This window comes from Diabrotica virgifera, chromosome 7 (genome assembly GCF_917563875.1).
Source record: "Diabrotica virgifera virgifera chromosome 7, PGI_DIABVI_V3a".
NCBI classification, from domain to species: domain Eukaryota; kingdom Metazoa; phylum Arthropoda; class Insecta; order Coleoptera; family Chrysomelidae; genus Diabrotica; species Diabrotica virgifera.
The window spans coordinates 94,538,289-94,556,453 of NC_065449.1; the positions used below are offsets into that span (position 1 = coordinate 94,538,289).

At 33.6% G+C, this 18,165-nt stretch overlaps 1 protein-coding gene across 1 annotated transcript in view; it reads right to left on the reverse strand.

Moving 5' to 3' along the window:
* Nucleotides 1-18,165, reverse strand: part of LOC114327513 (macoilin) — a 144,738-nt gene that overhangs the window by 74,624 nt on the left and 51,949 nt on the right. The window contains exon 3 of the mRNA XM_028276153.2: nt 1,666-1,914. Within this exon, the coding sequence (XP_028131954.1) occupies nt 1,666-1,914 (249 nt within the window). The remainder of the gene's footprint in view (nt 1-1,665; nt 1,915-18,165) is intronic.

The following is an 18,165-nucleotide window of genomic DNA, read 5'->3' on the forward strand; positions in this document are numbered from 1 at the left end:
TAATAATAATACTTGGCAGATAGTGTAGGTACTGTACACCCTACGAAATTATGATAAAAAAACGTGTCTGGCTACTACCAGAGGCGTACGACAGGGGATAGTGAATGGTTGACCCTTCCCAAATTCTACGCCACTGGCAGAATTGCTATTTTAGCGTAAAATTTAAATTCTATAACACTTTCTATGTAAATAATAAATTCTTCATTCGTAACGATAAAGTCATTGGTTTTCGAGATATTTGAAGTTGAAAATGAAACGGCACAGCTATTTTGTGCTATAAATAAGCCACAATTAAATTGAAAAAAATAATTTTATTAACGTTTCGACGCCCAAATCGGGTGTCGTTGTCAAAATACAAAATACTGCTCAGTAGTATTTTGACGACACCCGATTTGGGCGTCGAAACGTTAATAAAATTATTTTTTTCAATTTAATTGTGGCTTATTTCCCATCTAAATAGTTAATTATAAAAATGCCACAAGGAAATAGCTTCAGAACAACCTTCACTTTTAACTTCAAATATCTCGAAAATTAATGATTTTATCATTACGAATGAAAAGTACATTATTAACATAGAAAGTATTGGAAAATCGAAAAATTGCGATAAAATAGTAATTCCGCCAGTGGCGTAGAATGTGGGAAGGGTCAACCGGTCACTTTTCTCTGCCGTACGCCTCTGGTAGTAGCCAGAAACGTTTATTTAACATAATTTAGTAGTGTGTATACTACCTACAAATAGTTAATATTTACCTAAAATCACTTAAATAAAATGTGGCTCCTTACTGAGTTACAGGATGTTTGATTTAAAAATTAGTTATTTGTACCCAGTACTTTAAATTATTTGACATATCCTCATCGTACTTGCCAATAAGTGTAGAGACTGTGCACCCTACTAAATTATGTTAAATAAACGTTTCTCGCTACTACGAGAGGCGTACGACAGGGGAAAGTGAACGGTTGAATCTTCCCAAATTCTACGCCACTGACGGAATTGCGATTTTAGAATCATATTTAGATTCTCCAATATTTTCCATGTAAATAATATACTCTTCATTCGTAACGATAACGTCCTTAGTTTTCGAGATATTTGAGGTTAAAAATGAAGGAGCACAACACATTAAATCAAAATAGCTATGCCGTTTCATTTTCAACTTCAAATATCTCGAAAATTAATGACTTTATCGTTACTAATGAAGAGTATATTATTTACATAAAAAGTATTGGAGATTCTAAATACTGCTCTAAAATAACAATTCCGTCAGTGGCATAGAATTTGGAAAGGGTCAACCATTAACTATCACCTGTCGTACACCTCTGGTAGAAGCCAGAAACGTTTGTTTATCATAATTTCGTAGGGTGTACAGTATCTACACTTTCTGACAAGTATGACGAGGATATTTCAAATAGTTTTAAAGTACTGAGTAAAAATAGTTATTAAATGTTTAAATAAAACACCCTGTAACTCAGTAACGAGCCACATTTTATTTAAGTGATTTGGGTTAAATCTTAATATTTTGAGGTCTAGAATCTACAACTCAGAGATTGGACATTCTTAATGAATCACCCTGTATACCTAAAATGGCATGTTTTAGCACAGTTATTAATATCTACTAAAGTGATTTATATTTCGGTTAGTGCAAACTTACAAATTTATAAATAACATACCTATTTTGTAGTTTATTATTATTCAGTACTGGCTGAACAGGTACAACAGCATTTGGCGGTGGTTCTATTTGTTCTTGCGCATTCGCGCATGTCTCTACTGGCAGCGCTTGCTGCATCAGTTGCATATAAAACTGATTCTCTTTCGCCACCACTTGCTGCTTTCGCTGGCGCATCCTAAACCCCACGTACGATTTGAACGCGAAGCCCAAAGTTACTACGGGGTAACCTATACAATGCGCCGCGAAAGGCCTGAAAAATAAATCGCAACCCAATAAATAAATGTTATTAGTTATTATATTTTATTTCATGCTAAATTTTTATACACATCGTCTTAGAATGAACAATACAATCAGCAAAAATAAAATTAAAAGTGATTAACAACTAAAATGACTACATTTAAGTTATAAAGTCTAAAATCTAAACTATAGCGTTTTTTTACGATTTGTGTTTTGATATTGTTCTGAAGCTATTTTCTTCCAGCATCTTAAGGGCAAACAGTAGCGATCAACAGGTAGCAACAAACGCGTTCCAAGATTGCGGCTCTAATTTTGAATATTTTGTCGAGATATTTGGCACACATATTAGTAATATAATAAAGAATGGCGGTACAGAGCCCAATTTCAGAAATATGTTAGTATGTGGAAATTACTCTATAACTAAATAAAATATTGAAAAAAGGAGCCTGTACCGCCATTAAGAAAGACAAAAAAATACACTTTCTTCAAATAAACTTTTTTATCACGTGCCTAGATTTTGTGTCACTTTGGAACTACTAAAAATCGATTTTTTTATAAAAAGAAATCGAACGTCACTGACTTGGGAACATTTCGCGCCTATGTGTATAAAAATTATTGTTTATCTACTCTATGTCATATTATGTATAAGTTTTTAGTTTGTGAAAACTGTCATTATAGATAGCAGTGCGTGAAGGGTTTAAAGTGTGTGTGATTTACTTTTTCGCACACTTTCAATGGGTTTTTCGGCACACTTTCATATAATCAAATATGTGAATCAAACTGTGCGTGAAGTACTTTTTGCGAACTTACGCGATGTATAGTACTCGCTCCGTTGTCGCTCGTGCTCTAAAAATCGCGTGCGTTCGTAAAAAGCATACTTCACGAACTGTTTCATAAATAATTTATGAAACAGTTCGTGAAATTTATGAAACAGTTCGTGAAGTATGCTTTTTGCGAACGCACGCGATTTTTAGAGCACGAGCGACAACGGAGCGAGTGCTATAAATCGCGTAAGGTCGCAAAAAGTACTTCACGCACAGTTTCATACAATATTTTATCTACGATAAACAAATAAAAAAAGCTGTAACTCTTCGTCACTGGAATTAATTTCTATTCTACAACTTTTAGAACTTTGACATTTAAAAATTCTAACTACTTTCAAACCACAAAACTGTCAAAACTTTTGTTGTAATTCATTGTTACTTCACGCACACTTTAAATCCTTCACGCACTGCTATCTATAATGCCAGTTTTCACAAACTAAAAACTTATACATAATATAACATAGAGTAGATAAATAACTATTTTGATAGTATAAACGTCACTGTCAGTGTCGAATTACCGACGCACTGTTGCCTCACTTTTGAAAGTTCGCAGAACTTTCGCAATATTGGACCGCGTTTGTTGCTATCTGTTGATCGCTACTGTGTGCTCTTAATACAATTTGTTATTTTTACTTTAATTATCCAAAATTTTAATATTCATGATATTCATTTAAATACGCCAATATAAACAGATTTTAGACTAAAATTGTGGATCATTACCACTATAAAAAAATAGCAAATGTAAAAGGGCTGTGTGTTCAAAAATAGTTATTTATACAGGGGTCAGCATAAGTCAGGTAACAAATTTGCATTAAGAGAAAAAAATTCAGCGTCAAAATGAATTTATTCAAAGAAATTAGCAAAGAGATTCGAAAAAAGGTTACTGTAACTGTTCAAATTGATGCCCATCTTGTGTAATGATACGCTGATACGCCGAACACGCATCGGCACTTGGAACCGTGCGATTCTCTCAAATCGCGCAGATGGCCCCACTCAGTTCCACCTCTCCGAAACAACACTGGCAGAGGGATATTTAAGGAGGCCACAAGCAGAGATCCGTCCATAGACAAGGTATATATAACTAGAATAGATAGGCAACTCTTTAATACGTAAAATTGCAATGTATACAGCGCCCTCTGTCCGGTTTAGTCATGAACTAAATGGACAATGGCGGGAATTTTAAACGTTCAAATAAGCTTTGTTGCTAATTATTGTAGTAAAACAAGATTCTATAACATAATGCAAATTATAAAAATAATCGACAATTGTTTCTTACATTAGCGATTATTTTTTGTAATTTGCATTATATTATGGAGTCTTTTACTGCAATTATAAATATAGTTCATACAATAGGAAAGGTAGAAAAACAAAATTCAAAAATTAAAACATTTATTTAAAAAATTAACGGCACAATTTACAGGAAAGTACCAAAATTAAAGCTCATAATAAAATTAAAATATTTCCAGTATCTTTTTGTAACATTGCCGAGTTTATAAACACATCAATCCTGACATTAAGGCAGCGCCGAAATCAACACAAAATTTTTAAATTACATGGATGCAAAGTAACCCAAAAGAATATTCCTTACTTCTCAGTCCTTTTTGGTACACAGCATTTAAACACCATTGATTCAAAAATTTGCACACAAACTGAATATTTTACTTTATAGTAAGAGAACAAAAGTCTTTGTTATATATAGCTAATCTATAAGTAAAAAGTAAAAAAACAATTTAATAAAATAAATCCAAACACGTATGTAAACAAAGAACGATGTCATCAGATGCCAATGACAAGACAAAATAAAATGACATTTCTTCACAGCGTTGCCACATTTTATTTAGAAAATCTACTGTAAGTCTGTAAGTTTAGCTAAAATCTACATCAAAAACTAAAATATACTGTAAAACTTTATTAACGTATTTGTATATAATTTAGGACTTTTTATAATAAAAACAACAGCTGACTAACTAGAAAATAATATAATATGAAGATTTGTAAAAAAACCAAACTTTTTTAGATTTTCACTGGGAAAAAACTATAATTAGTTTTTTATCAGTTTCATATTTAATATTTGTATATAATATTTTGTCATCCACTGATTTCTGCATGTCGGGATCAAATTCTTCACACAATTCTTTCGCATTTTACATTGGAAACACGTAAACACAACATTTTTTGTTTTGCAAAGTTACATATGCTTAGATATTTTAGTTTTCCATCGTTAGCTTCTAAAGGCCGCGTCCAACCATCAAATAATTTGAGCAAACTCCGGAAGTACGTCAAAGTGACGTCACAATTGCAGTTTTTTGAAATTCTAAAAATCTGTGCTCTCATTATCAGTCCAGTTTGATCAAATTTTTTGTATTGAGTTGTCTAACTTGTTTGTACTTTATTTAAAATTATAATTTTTCATTATTATCCACAATGAACACTCAGGATGTGACGTCACTAACTGTCACTTTCAGTTTGCTCAAACCAGTTTGATCAAATTATTTGATGGTGGGACGCGGCCTTAATAGGCTCACCGAATGCCATAACTCTTCAATAACACCTGATATACTGCTTGCACTGCTACTTGCCATCTGCAAGTTTGTTGAAACTGCACCAGAATCCAGTTTCATTTCTCTGTAAAAATTCATCATCTACGTCCTGAATCTTATTTTCGGTAATGACATTGGGAAATTGTAACAAAATGTCTGAAAACTAATTTAGAAATGGGGTAAATACTATAAAAAAGCAAATTTTATTTCAGTCTTAACAAAATGTTGAAATATACTAAAAGTTTACTAAAAAATATTGCCTATATATACTAGAATTTTTTAAACAATATCAAAAATGTACCAAAAAAGTAGAAATCTACTAAATGTGGCAACGCTGTTGCAGTTTCTGCAGATGCGATGACATGCGCATTTGGAAAAGTCTTTAGTGGTGCCACCTTTCCAGTTTAGTCAAGAATTAAAGAGAATGAACCGTAATTGCCATTAAGGATAACAGTGCATGGATCCGTCAGTCCTGAAACGACAGTTCTGGGCTCCACAACCAGCCAAGCGAGGTGAGCTAGGCAGGCCGACCTGAGTAGCGAGGTGCACCGTACTGACGTGATTCGCAAGCTTAGGCAGGCCAACTCGAGCCGCAAGGTGTACCGTAGTGAAGTACTTTGCGGCTCATAAATAAACGGAGGCAAGCGTAGTGAGCGAGCCCCGATAAATGTACATATTTGAATAACATTGTTAATGTTGTTCTTCTTTTCCAGACGTCTATCCGGAGGAGGACTTCGCTGCGACGAATAGAATGAGATATATTATTTTTATTTATTTTGTAAATAATTAGACTGAATAGATTTATTTTGTTTTAACCTGTGTTTTACTGAGTCTGTCGCCTTAGAAGAACTACCCATCACACTTGATCAATGCAATTATGGCAACGGAGAGGCAGGTCCGGAGAAGCACGTTAAGCAGTCCGCGAAGATTTTCAAATTCTTCTTCAATTGCAGTTCGGAGATCGGGAAGAGTGCGTAGTCCTCTTGCAAAAACGCGGTTTTTGAGAAGGCCCCACTGGAAGAAATCACATGGTGTCAGCTCACATGACCGTGCGGACCACTCAACGATTCCTCGTCTGCCTATCCATTCTCCAAAACGAACATTAAGGACAGCCAAAATCCGAAAATTGAATTTTTTTAAGTTTTTTTGGGTTATGATTGAAAATTATTCTCTGAAATCTTCTCTTTCCAACGATATATAACACATTATCGTAGAAAATATCCATGGTTACAAAATTATTTGTTTTTTGAACGTCTGCACTCAACTTACCGTGTACCGGCAGCTTTATAGTCTATTAGAGTGTTCTATGTTTTTGCGATTTCCCGAATATTAGGTTTTTAACTTTTGATGTCAATAGATGATAGAAGGTCCAAATTTTTACAGTAGTTGTAGATTGATAATATCAAGTCCCGCGTAAAGTTTTATCGAAAAATGTACAACAACAAGTAAAATAAAATCTAAACTTTTTTGGGTTTTTTTGTAAGAGTATTTAAAAAAAAATAAAATAAACGTTTCTTTCACTCTACATACATATATTCGGTTTCATAACGTCTTACGACGTTGTCCGACTCCCAAACGCCACTGTATTCTGTCCTGAGTTAGGTCTTCATTTAGATTTCGATTGCTAATCGCTTTCCTAACTCCCCGATTCCAGCTCTGTGGTGGTCTTCCTCGTTTTTTCTTCGCTGGGGGTTGCCACATCATAGTTTTTTTAGGCAATCTTTCGTCCTCCATTCGGCTCACATGCCCATACCAAATGAGCTGTTTTCTTTCAATATCCTCAACTATAGTGCCCTCTCCACCCATTTGTTGTTTTATTACTTCATTCCTTATTCTTTCGGCTCTTGATATTCTCATCGATCTTCTGATGGCATCCATTTCCGTGGCTTCGACCTTTTTCTTATATTTCTCCGTTATTCTCCATGTCTCGGCTCCATAAAGTAGGCTAGTTTTAACCATTGTCTCATATATGTTCCATTTTCTTTTCTTTGATATTTCTTTACTCCATAGAACTCCGTTTAGACATGCTATAGCTCTTCGTGCTTGTATGATTCGATGTTCTATTTCTCGTTCGTCTTTTCCACTACGGTCGAAGATGACGCCCAGGTATTTATATTCGTCACATGGATTTATTTTTTGGTTGTCTTCGATATCGAGTTGTTCTGCTTCAGCGCCAATTGAGAGGTATTTTGTCTTTTCTAAATTAATATTTAATCCCCATTTCTGGTATTCTTCAATTAGTTTTCTAAGCATATATTCCATGTCGTCTTTGTCATTTGAGATCACCACCTGATCATCTGCAAACTGTAAAGTATATATGCAATCCTGATCGTTCAATTGTATACCCATTACTTTAACTTTCCTTTTCCATTGTTTCAGAGCTGCAGAGATATAAATCTTAAATAAAGTCGGAGAGATACAACATCCCTGTCTGAGACCCTTAGTAACTGCAAATTTTTCAGCTAAGAGGTTTCCGAATTTCATTTGGGAGTTTGAACCGTAATATAGATCTTTAAGAGCACTAACCAATGTTTGATGTGCCCAGGACTTCCCATAGTTTATTTAGCGGGACTGTGTCATATGCCTTCTCAAGATCTACAAAAGTCATATGTAACTCTCTATTTGTCACAACTTTCTTTTCTATAATTTGTTTAAGACAAAATATGTTATCTGTACATGAACGACCTGCTCTAAATCCTCCTTGTTCTTCGTCTTCAGACGATTGATAATCTTCCTCTATCAGGTCCAGTAGTATTCGACCATATAGCCGACTCATTGAACTTGTGACCGATATCCCTCTATAGCTTTTACAATTTCTCCTGTCACCTTTTTTATATATTGGAGTCATATATGCTGTTATCCATTCATCTGGCGTTGGATGGCCATTAATATATTCGTTAAATATCCCAGTGATCATTCTGTGTAATTTCTCTGAGCCATTCTTTATTAGTTCCGTAGTTACTCCCTCTGGTCCGCTTGCTTTCCCATTCTTCATCCCTGCTATAGCTTTTTGAAGTCTGTTGATATCTATGGTAATAGGCTCTCCCAGAATTTCGATTCTTGATGAATTCATATCTTCTTTAAATTCGTCTCTGTTCTCATTTAATAGATGTTTGTAGTAATGTATCCAATCTTCGGGATTTATGGGATTTAGAATCACTTTCTCGTTAGTCGGCTTCTTAACAGAGTTTATAAACTTCCACGCCTCAGTGCATTGTCGTCCTCCAATATAAGATTCTATCTCTCTGCATTTTCTGTCCCATGTCTCATTTTTGGAGGTCATAATTATCTTTCTAGTTTTCTTCTTCATTTCATTAAATCGGTCTTTGTCTGCGTCATATTTTGTACTCAACCATTTATGGTATAATCTTTTCTTTTCTCTTACCGCTTTTTCGACGTCTTCATTCCACCACAGCTTGTTACTAATTTTATTTTGTTTGATTCCTAAGACCTCCTGTGCTGTTTGATGAATACTTGATATTATGTTCTCATATATGTATTTGGTATTTGTTAGTGTTTCGTCAAGTTTGGAGTTCATTCGAGTCTTATATAGTGTACAGGTGCTCTCATGAATTAAACTGGACAGATTGTATTGAGGAAGTTCAATTCTTTCTAAAAGCTGTTCGTCTTGGCTTGGTGAGACACTTTCGTTTAATCTATATGGGAAAACAATTTTCGCCCTGACCATGTGGTGATCTGATCCACATACTGCTCCTCTCATAGCTCTAATACCATTAATGAGTATTTGTGAATTTTGTTTAACTATCACGTAATCTATTATAGACTTAAGATTCCTTGTTGGTTGAAACCATGTACATTTGTGTATGTTTTTGTGGCAGTACTATCCATTAGTTATTTTGAGTCTATTACTTTCACACATATTAATAAGTCTTTCTCCGTTATTATTTACGACGTCTTCTCCATAAGGTCCAATTACATTGTTGTGGCGCTTCTTTCCTGTTCTTCCATTAAAATCGCCTAATAAAAATATTTCTCGGTTCGTGATAACTTCGTTTAATTTTGCAAAGAATTCGTCTTTTGTGGTTACATTCTCATCCTCTGAGGGAGCATATATTGCTAGTATTGTTGTTTTTTTATGGTGTAGGGTCATATTTACTTGCAGGATATTTTCATCTATTGCAGTCCAGCTGGTTATTTTCCTTTTAAACTTTTTGTTAATAATTACGGATACCCCTCTCTTAGCTCTTTCTTCCTTTGGTACGCCGCTATACAGGTGTATGTAGTCTCCTATCATTACTGATCCAACGCCCTTCTTCTTTGTTTCAGTGAGGGTCACTATGTTGAGGCCAAGTTGTTTTATTTCTTTGATGATCTCTTCAGTTTTACCCCTTATTCCTTGTACATTCCATGTACCTATCATCATGGTCTTTCACTCTAACCTTACAGAAATCTACGCGGGACTAAACAATACATCTAGTTTCAAAATAAATAAAAAATTTGGTCTCAGAGTGCTTTGGTTACAGAGCTATGTGACATAATGTTAACACTGTCGTTAAAGGGGACTTCGGGTGCCCTTAAGGTACTCCCGCACACATGCCACGTAGCTCAACGCCCACGTGCTATCATGCCACCGACACAACTCTCTGAAGCATGAACATGCTTCCTTTTAATATTTTTCGACAGCTTTGCCAGACTTATGAGCGTTGCCGAACTTATGCCGATTTTTCGAGAGCGTTGCCTGACTTATGCCGACCCCCCGTATAAGGGGCAAAAATAGTCGATTTTAGCGCGATAGGGAGCGTTCAAGTATTACATAACGCAATTTTTGACCCCCCCTCCCCCCTACGTAACGCACTGTAATGGGCGTTTAACTATTACGTAACGCAATTTTTGAAGATTTTTGCCCCCCCCCCCGCCCCCTGCGTTACGTAATACTTGAACGGTCCCATACATGATAGCGCTAAAATCTGAATTTTGCCTCGTTATAATATATTTTTTTATATAACTGACCAGAAACACCAGTAGTTTCAACAATTTTGCCGTAAAAAATAAAAAAAAATTGACGTCCGCGAGGTTTTAGCAACTGACAAGAGGTAGAAAATTATGACATTTCAGGTTAGTTATAGAAAAAAAAAAAAAAGAATGTGTGTGTACTTTGTACGCACGTAAGAAGTTATACTTCTATTATATGATTTCCTAAAAATAAATATACTTTAAACAGTTTGTTTTAATATTTTTAAACACCAAACTAATTTTGTGCTTACCGCTTTCAAAAAAATAAAAAAAAGTATAGGATTGCTCCGGATTCGAACTCAAGACCTCTCGATCTCTAGCCGAATGCTATACCAAATACGCTACGAGGACTCTGTCTGTATCGGTTCGGACGTACCTAATGACAATTCACGGTAACAAACAGACAAGGTGAAGTAAATATACAATAAAATGTTTTAATAATACTCATCTTACTCCTGAGGAAGACAAATCCAAAGAAACAAAAATTATAATAAATATATTTACTAAAAACACTAATATATTCTTTTTACACCTTTTCTTGCACTGATATATTTATATATAACTTGAAAGATTTAGCAACTAAACGCCATACTGTCTGAGTGCGCATGCGCGCAGTATTATGAAATTTTACTCTCAATCGCGCCTAAAGAAGTATACCTTCAAAAATTGACGTCCGCAGGAGGGAGAGAAATGAATTTTACCCCTTGGGATAAAATGTAACGTTTCAGCAACTGACAAAAGGTGGAAAATTATGACATTTCATGTTATGGCTTGTTTTAAACCAAGAGGAGTAAACCATAAAGACAGATTCACACCCAAAAAGTCACTAGAAAAGTCACCAAATACATCTTCTTTTTTGGTTGATCATGTCAGCCTTCGGCGGTAATCCATCCATAATATTATATTATACTAATACGTCGTTAAAGAGTTCTAAAAACAACTGTTTTCTATATAAAAGTAGACTAAAAATCTAAAAATTTAAGGAATAACGCAGAAAACACAAAAAATTGCCGATATAACTTAATTAACCTATGAAATGTCATTAGTGTCAAAATTTATATCTAAATGTCATTAATGTCAAAATTTCATAACAGTGGAGTAAACTTGCCTGAGGTTGGACCAATTACAAACAAGCATTACAGGGCGGTAAAGAATTACTTCTCTTGGTTTAAAAACAGACCACAGTTATAATAGAAAAAAATGTTGTTTATGAACAAAATGAAAATGCTGTTTATTCCATTCTTCAATTAGACAAGGCGAAAACGGCGGGTTCATTGGGAAAAATATTCCCATGAGATTTTTTTGCATAATTACATCCGTGAGATATCCCAGAATAAGGTTCAAGAAGTCGCCCACGTGAAAAGTGGGCCAAATTTTTTTTAACAATTTTTTTTAATCAAATTGCAAAAATCAATATTTTTGGACGGACAATTTTTTTGTAGGTTTTTTGGACCATTCTGGATAAAAAAGGTCTCTTATAAATTTTCTCTAAAGTTGATCGTTTTCGAGTTATAAGCAATCTAAAATTGAAAAAAAAAACGAAAAATGGCGATTTTCAAGGCTTAATAACTCGGTTAAAAGTTATTATTATGAAAGTCAGAAAGTGACTAAATCAAAGTTTAATGCCCCCCCTACAAGATCCCGAAGACATTTTTGTCATTATTTTATTACTAAGCTGTTATTTTTAAGTAATAATATTGAGCGACGTGCACGTGGTAGCCGGCCGTAAATGCTGAGTGCGAGAGAGATGCCACTCCGGCAGTCCAGTTGTGCATCTTACTTGCACTCACATTTACGGCCGTCTACCACGTGCATGGCGCTCAATATTATTACTTAAAAATAACAGCTTAGTAATAAAATAATGACAAAAATTTCTTTGGGATCTTGTAGGGGGGGCATTAAACTTTGATTTAGTCACTTTCTGACTTTCATAATAATAACTTTTAACCGAGTTATTAAGCCTTGAAAATCGCCATTTTTCGTTTTTTTAATTTTAAATTGCTTATAACTCGAAAACGATCAACTTTAGAGAAAAATTATAAGAGACCTTTTTTATCCAGAATGGTCCAAAAAACCTACAAAAAAATTGTCCGGGCCAAAAATATTGAATTTTGCAATTTGATTAAAAACAATCTGAAAATGCGAGCATTATCATAACGAAAGCTTCGTTTATTTACGTATTTTAATTCATAATATGGAAAATTGCTATTATGAAAAGTAGTTTAGAATTAATAATTATGTTTTAATGTGCAATTGATCGAAATTCATATTTTTTATATACCTCGTAAAAAATTGAATGAAGATGAAGAGCTTTTTATGAAGAATAACTATTCTTCGTCAAATCAAAAATAAAAGAGTTATAAATGAAAATATTGTTGGTATCCATAATTTGAGAAAAATCTTCAAATATTTTTTTTCATTAGAAAAATTGTATGTAATTGCACATATCAGACCATAATTTTTTATACCAAACAATATTATTTCTAGAGTGCTATGTATTAAGAGTATAAGTCAAAAATGAAAATTTTGTATTAGGACTTTTCAAAGCCTTTTTTACCACTGATGAAATAACTATTACAAGTAAATATGAAAATGGTGACGAAATATGATTAATAAATTAGTAATTAACTATTTTACTTTCTACTTTGGTAAATCCTTATTAATTATATAATTCAAAATGTAGAAGAATTCCGAAAAATCTTTTTTATGACTTATACTCTTATTAGTACATAGCACGTTAGATTTCATATACTGTCGGTTCGCTAAACTTAGACTACTCAGACACAACTGGCTAGTGATTTTAGTCAATAATTTTGCCAATTGGGCAAAAAAAATGATTACTAATTAGTTAATAATTACTAAATAATTAGTAATTTTGCCAATTTTGGCAAAATTCGCAAAAAACAAAAAAATTACCTACTAAAATCACTAGCCAGTTGTGTCGAGTTTATAGCGAACCGACTATATTTTAATTTCATAGAAAATGGAACAGTCCATTTATCATAAAAGCGATGCCGTATACTCGTATAAACATTAATTTCAAGAATTGTTAACTGTTTTTTTATTGTTAATTTAGTTTTGTTTCAGTTAAAACACGTCATGTTAAAGAATAAAAGCGTATATTTTGTTTCTTTCTAAAAATATCTAGTCTAGAAAGCCACTGCGCATCCGCTAGGGAAAATATTCTAATTCGGATTTTTTGCACAATCTTACTCAAAAAGGACTCCTTTTAACAAATTTGCATGTTGCCAGTACCAAAAGGTGGTCAAAAATTTTTTAAACGTTTTTATTTTGTTTTTTTCCTAAAATTATTTTTTTTGCATGGAAAAAAGTTTTTTTTAGGTTTTTTGGATCATTCCAAACAGAAAAGGCCTTTAGTGACTTTTCTCTAAAAATGATAGTTTTTGGCACATAAGCGATTAAAAATTGAAAAATTGTGAAATCGGCCATTTTTAACCCTCAAGAACTATGCGAAAAACTGAAAATTTGAATGTTGCCAAGGTAGGTAGATATTCTTTAAACATCGATTGATGAAATCCCGAAGAGTTTTTTTCAATACAATATTCAAAACTCCTTTGTTTTTTAATTGGTAATCAAGCGTGCGCGACACTATTTTCCACCGACAGTATGGTGCAAATGAAAGGAATAAATTCGCTATTTCGTAAACCGGCGACTTTAAGGAAAAATCGCGAAACAGGTCGATTTTTATTTTTAAGTTATGATATTCTGGCGTATATCGTATACTAGTGACGTCATCCGTCTGGGCGTGATGACGTAATCGATGATTTTTTTAAATGAGAATAGGGGTCGTGTGGTAGCTCATTTGAAAGGTTCTTCAATTTTCTATTCAGTAATGTAAACATTTACATAATTATTTATACAGGGTGTCCTTCTACTTCTTTTTTTGTCAAATAATTTAATTTAATAAAAATTTTTTGGACACCGTGTATAAATAATTATGTAAATGTTTATATCACTGAATAGAGAATTGAAGAACCTTTCAAATAAGCTAGCACACGACCCCTATTCTCATTTAAAAAAATCATCGATTACGTCATCACGTCCAGATGGATGACGTCACTAGTATACCATATATGCCACAATATCGTAACTTAAAAATAAAAATCGACCTGTTTCGGGATTTTTCCTTAAAGTCGCCGGTTTACGAAGTAACGAATTTACTCCTTTCATTTGCACCATACTGTCGGTGGAAAATAGTGTCGCGCACGCTTGATTAGCAATTAAAAAACAAAGGAGTTTTGAATAATGTATTGCAAAAAACTCTTCGGGATTTCATCAATCGATGTTTAAAGAATATCTACCTACCTTGGCAACATTCAAATTTTCAGTTTTTCACATAGTTTTTGAGGGTTAAAAATGGCCGATTTTGCAATTTTTAATCGCTTATATGTCAAAAACTATAATTTTTAGAGAAAAGTCACTAAAGACCTTTTCTGTTTGGATTGATCCAAAAAAACTAAAAAAACTTTTTTCCATGCAAAAAAAATAATTTTAGGAAAAAAACAAAAAAAAAACGTTTAAAAAATTTTTGACCACCTTTTGGTCCTGGCAACATGCAAATTTGTTAAAAGGAGTCTTTTTTGAGTAAGATTGTGCAAAAAATCCGAATTAGAATATTTTACCTAGCGGATGCGCAGTGGCTTTCTGGACTAGTCAGGGACATTAAAACAACAAAATGTTTACAAAACATAAGACTACAATACCATTTCGATGTATACCCTTACTTATACCTCGTCCTCCCTACAGGATGTCTGAAACTTAACATAACAAAAACATTTTTTTTCTTCCACCCGGTATAAGTTCAAAAAAGAAGTTTGAGTAAACCTTTGCCCAACTGTGTAAATACCACAGAAAAATCTAAAATAATAAACAAAATAGCGAAATGCGTTAATCTGTTTACGAAAAAATCAACTCTGAAAATGACCATACTTTTTAAATGATGCATAACTTTTGAAATTACATATGTGTATTTTTACCTATTCTCTATCCTACCGAAAAATTTGAACAAAGGGGTTTATTTTGAATGCTCTCCACTATCATATTCCTCAGAATGTTACACGTGTTTTGTATAAGGATCTACCAGTGACTAAAATTTTGAAACCATAATAATATAATTGTACACTGCATCTTCTTGTTTTCTTTCTACACTTCTACGGTTTTTATTTTGACTTTAAGGATCAGTTGTAGTATTCACCACTATACGTCCCAGATAAGACGTTTTCCGGTGTTTAACAGTCGTTAACAATTCTCTATCTTTGTCACCCTCCTTATTACTTCCTCATTAGTTTTTATTGCTGTCCAAGGTATCTTCAGCATGCGTCTCTGAATTAATATTTCGAATGCTTCAATTTTGTGCATGCTTGATATTTTTACTCACACTTGTGCTCCATATAAAAGTACAGACCAAATATAGCAATTAACCATTCTTTCTCTTAGTTCTAAACTGAGATGCATATTGCAAAGAAATGTCTTCATTTTCATAAAAGTAATTTTAGTCACTGCTATTCTGCGTTTTATATCTATATCTAGTTGATCTAGTTCAGTGTTTCCCAACCTTTTAGGGCCATGTACCCCCTCAGCCTTTCTAAAATTCTTATGCACCCCCCTCCTATGTAATATTAAAAAATTATTTTTTTACTAGAAAATCATTTACAGCACTAAATTCACATTCTGCTAAATATGATGATGGAAATGGTAGCAATAGTTTTCTTGCACAGTTGGTTGAATTTGGAAATTTGATTTCTGTTTCCTGCTTTTTTTTCATTAAATACAATTTTACCTGACGCATTATTTTCAGGAGCGTCATTTGAAATTTTGATAGGGGGGGCAAGCATTATATATACAATACATTTATATGCAAACATAATACTTAATTGATCTATTTTTTGTAAATTTCAGTAATTTTCAGGGTCAGGAGGGGGGCAAATGCCCCCCTGCCCCCTATCAAATGACGCCCCTGATTATTTTGCAATTTTGTGAGTTCTTCTTGATACTGCACATATGATATATCAGGCAAATTCTCTAACGTTAGCTGCATCATCCATCAAAATAAATTTGTTTTATATCAGATGATTGACAACAGTCCCGTCGTTAGGGTATAAAGTGCCCGCCTGCAGAACTTGCACGGGCGCCCTTCGAGTTTTTTAATTCAGTTATTTTGTGTAACACCAACAGGCAAAAAGATCATTTTGGCGCCCCCCAAACAGGGGCGCCCGCCTGCAGTGCATCCCTTGCAGGCCCGTTATCGCCGGCCCTGATTGGCAATAACTAGTAAAGAGGTAATAGTTACTTCACATTTTTGGAGTCACTGAAACTGTTGAAACTTTTTCAAAAAGTATCAAACAGTCCCACAAATCTTTTCAAGCATATTATGTAGCCATTTTACTTCAGTATGAAGTAAAAGTCTTATGGGGTCTTCATTTTGTTCGTCACTAAATAGCTTTAAGAGACGCTCAAATTTGCATTAGTTTTAATAGTATTAACACACTTTATTACTGGATGCAGCACTTCATTTAGAACAGGCAAGATTTTTTTGCTGCCAAGTTTTCCTTATTGATAACACAATGCACAATTCGCACCTTTCATCAATTTTAAGCATCCATTTTTCTAGCTCATCACATCATATTAGGAGCACCATCTGCAGTACAAGATGTTATATTTTTTATTGGTATGTCAATGATATCAAGCCGTTTTTTAGCTTATTATGTCTTTTAAATTAGTGGTGCTTCCTAGTTTTTTACAGAAAAACAATTTTTCAACAAACTGCCTTTACTTATCAGTAGGTATTATATCTTACGTAAGTTATCAATACTGCCTCAATGTCTCTTAAAGTTGATTCATCCATTTTCACTGACAATATTCCTGTTTCCAAGAAATTCTTCACTCATTTCGTCTATTTTCTGCTAACAATATTGTTACTGAGTTGCACAGCTTTTACATATTTGTCATATTTTTCAAGAATATCTCTTCTACAGTATGATTTTTTGCTGTTTAAACAATTAATAAAGAAATTTGAGAACTATCTTCAAGAACACGATTATTAAGTTGAATTATTGGCAGTAAATAGAGACTTTATTGTTGTTCCCTTTTCAAAATTTTAAGTTTACTTGAGGACGCCAAAGATTTAGTTGATATTCTATTTATCTAATGATTTAAGAATTTGTTTTTTTCGTTTTTGGTACGGAAACCTAGCATTACATTTAAATGGCCTGTAGCGAAAGGATTAAACTCGTGTAGAGTCAATTTTCGAATTGCTCCCCTTAACAATCGAATTGCCCCCTTGTGGGGCGTGAGCCCCACGTTGGGAAGCACTGATCTAGTTGGTCCGTTATGACAATTCCCAAATATGTGTAATTTTATGAACTTTTTCAACTTGGACTCCATTTAACTGAAGCTCTGCATCTGGATGTGGGTTACGACCAAAGATTAAAAAATCGGTTTTATTTGAGTCTATTTTAATGCCCATTTCCTCTCCTACTTTGTGAATACGATCAAGCAGAATTTGGAGACCTTCGATATTTTCTAATAGGAAACTTGCATATATTTTTAAATATTAAAATAATATTAAAAAATATAAGGTAACATGATCATAAAACGCATGCATGCAAAAAAAAACAAATATTGTTAACCCATAGGCTTATTACGAGACATTGAAAAAGCTATAAAATTCAAATTTCTTCAGAGGCGCGTAAACGGGTCTGACGTCACGACTCACGTCTACCTGCTAGATTTCTATGAGTCGACAACAAAGCCGCTAGGATATTTCGAAATTATTTACAAATTCATTCACATTTACTTAAAAATCTCATGTAGAAGTTGATTGTAAATAAAAGTTCAAAAAAAGGTTGTTTTGGGGATTGTATTAATTCCATTTTAATCATATTATTTTATTGGAAATTCCAAGGT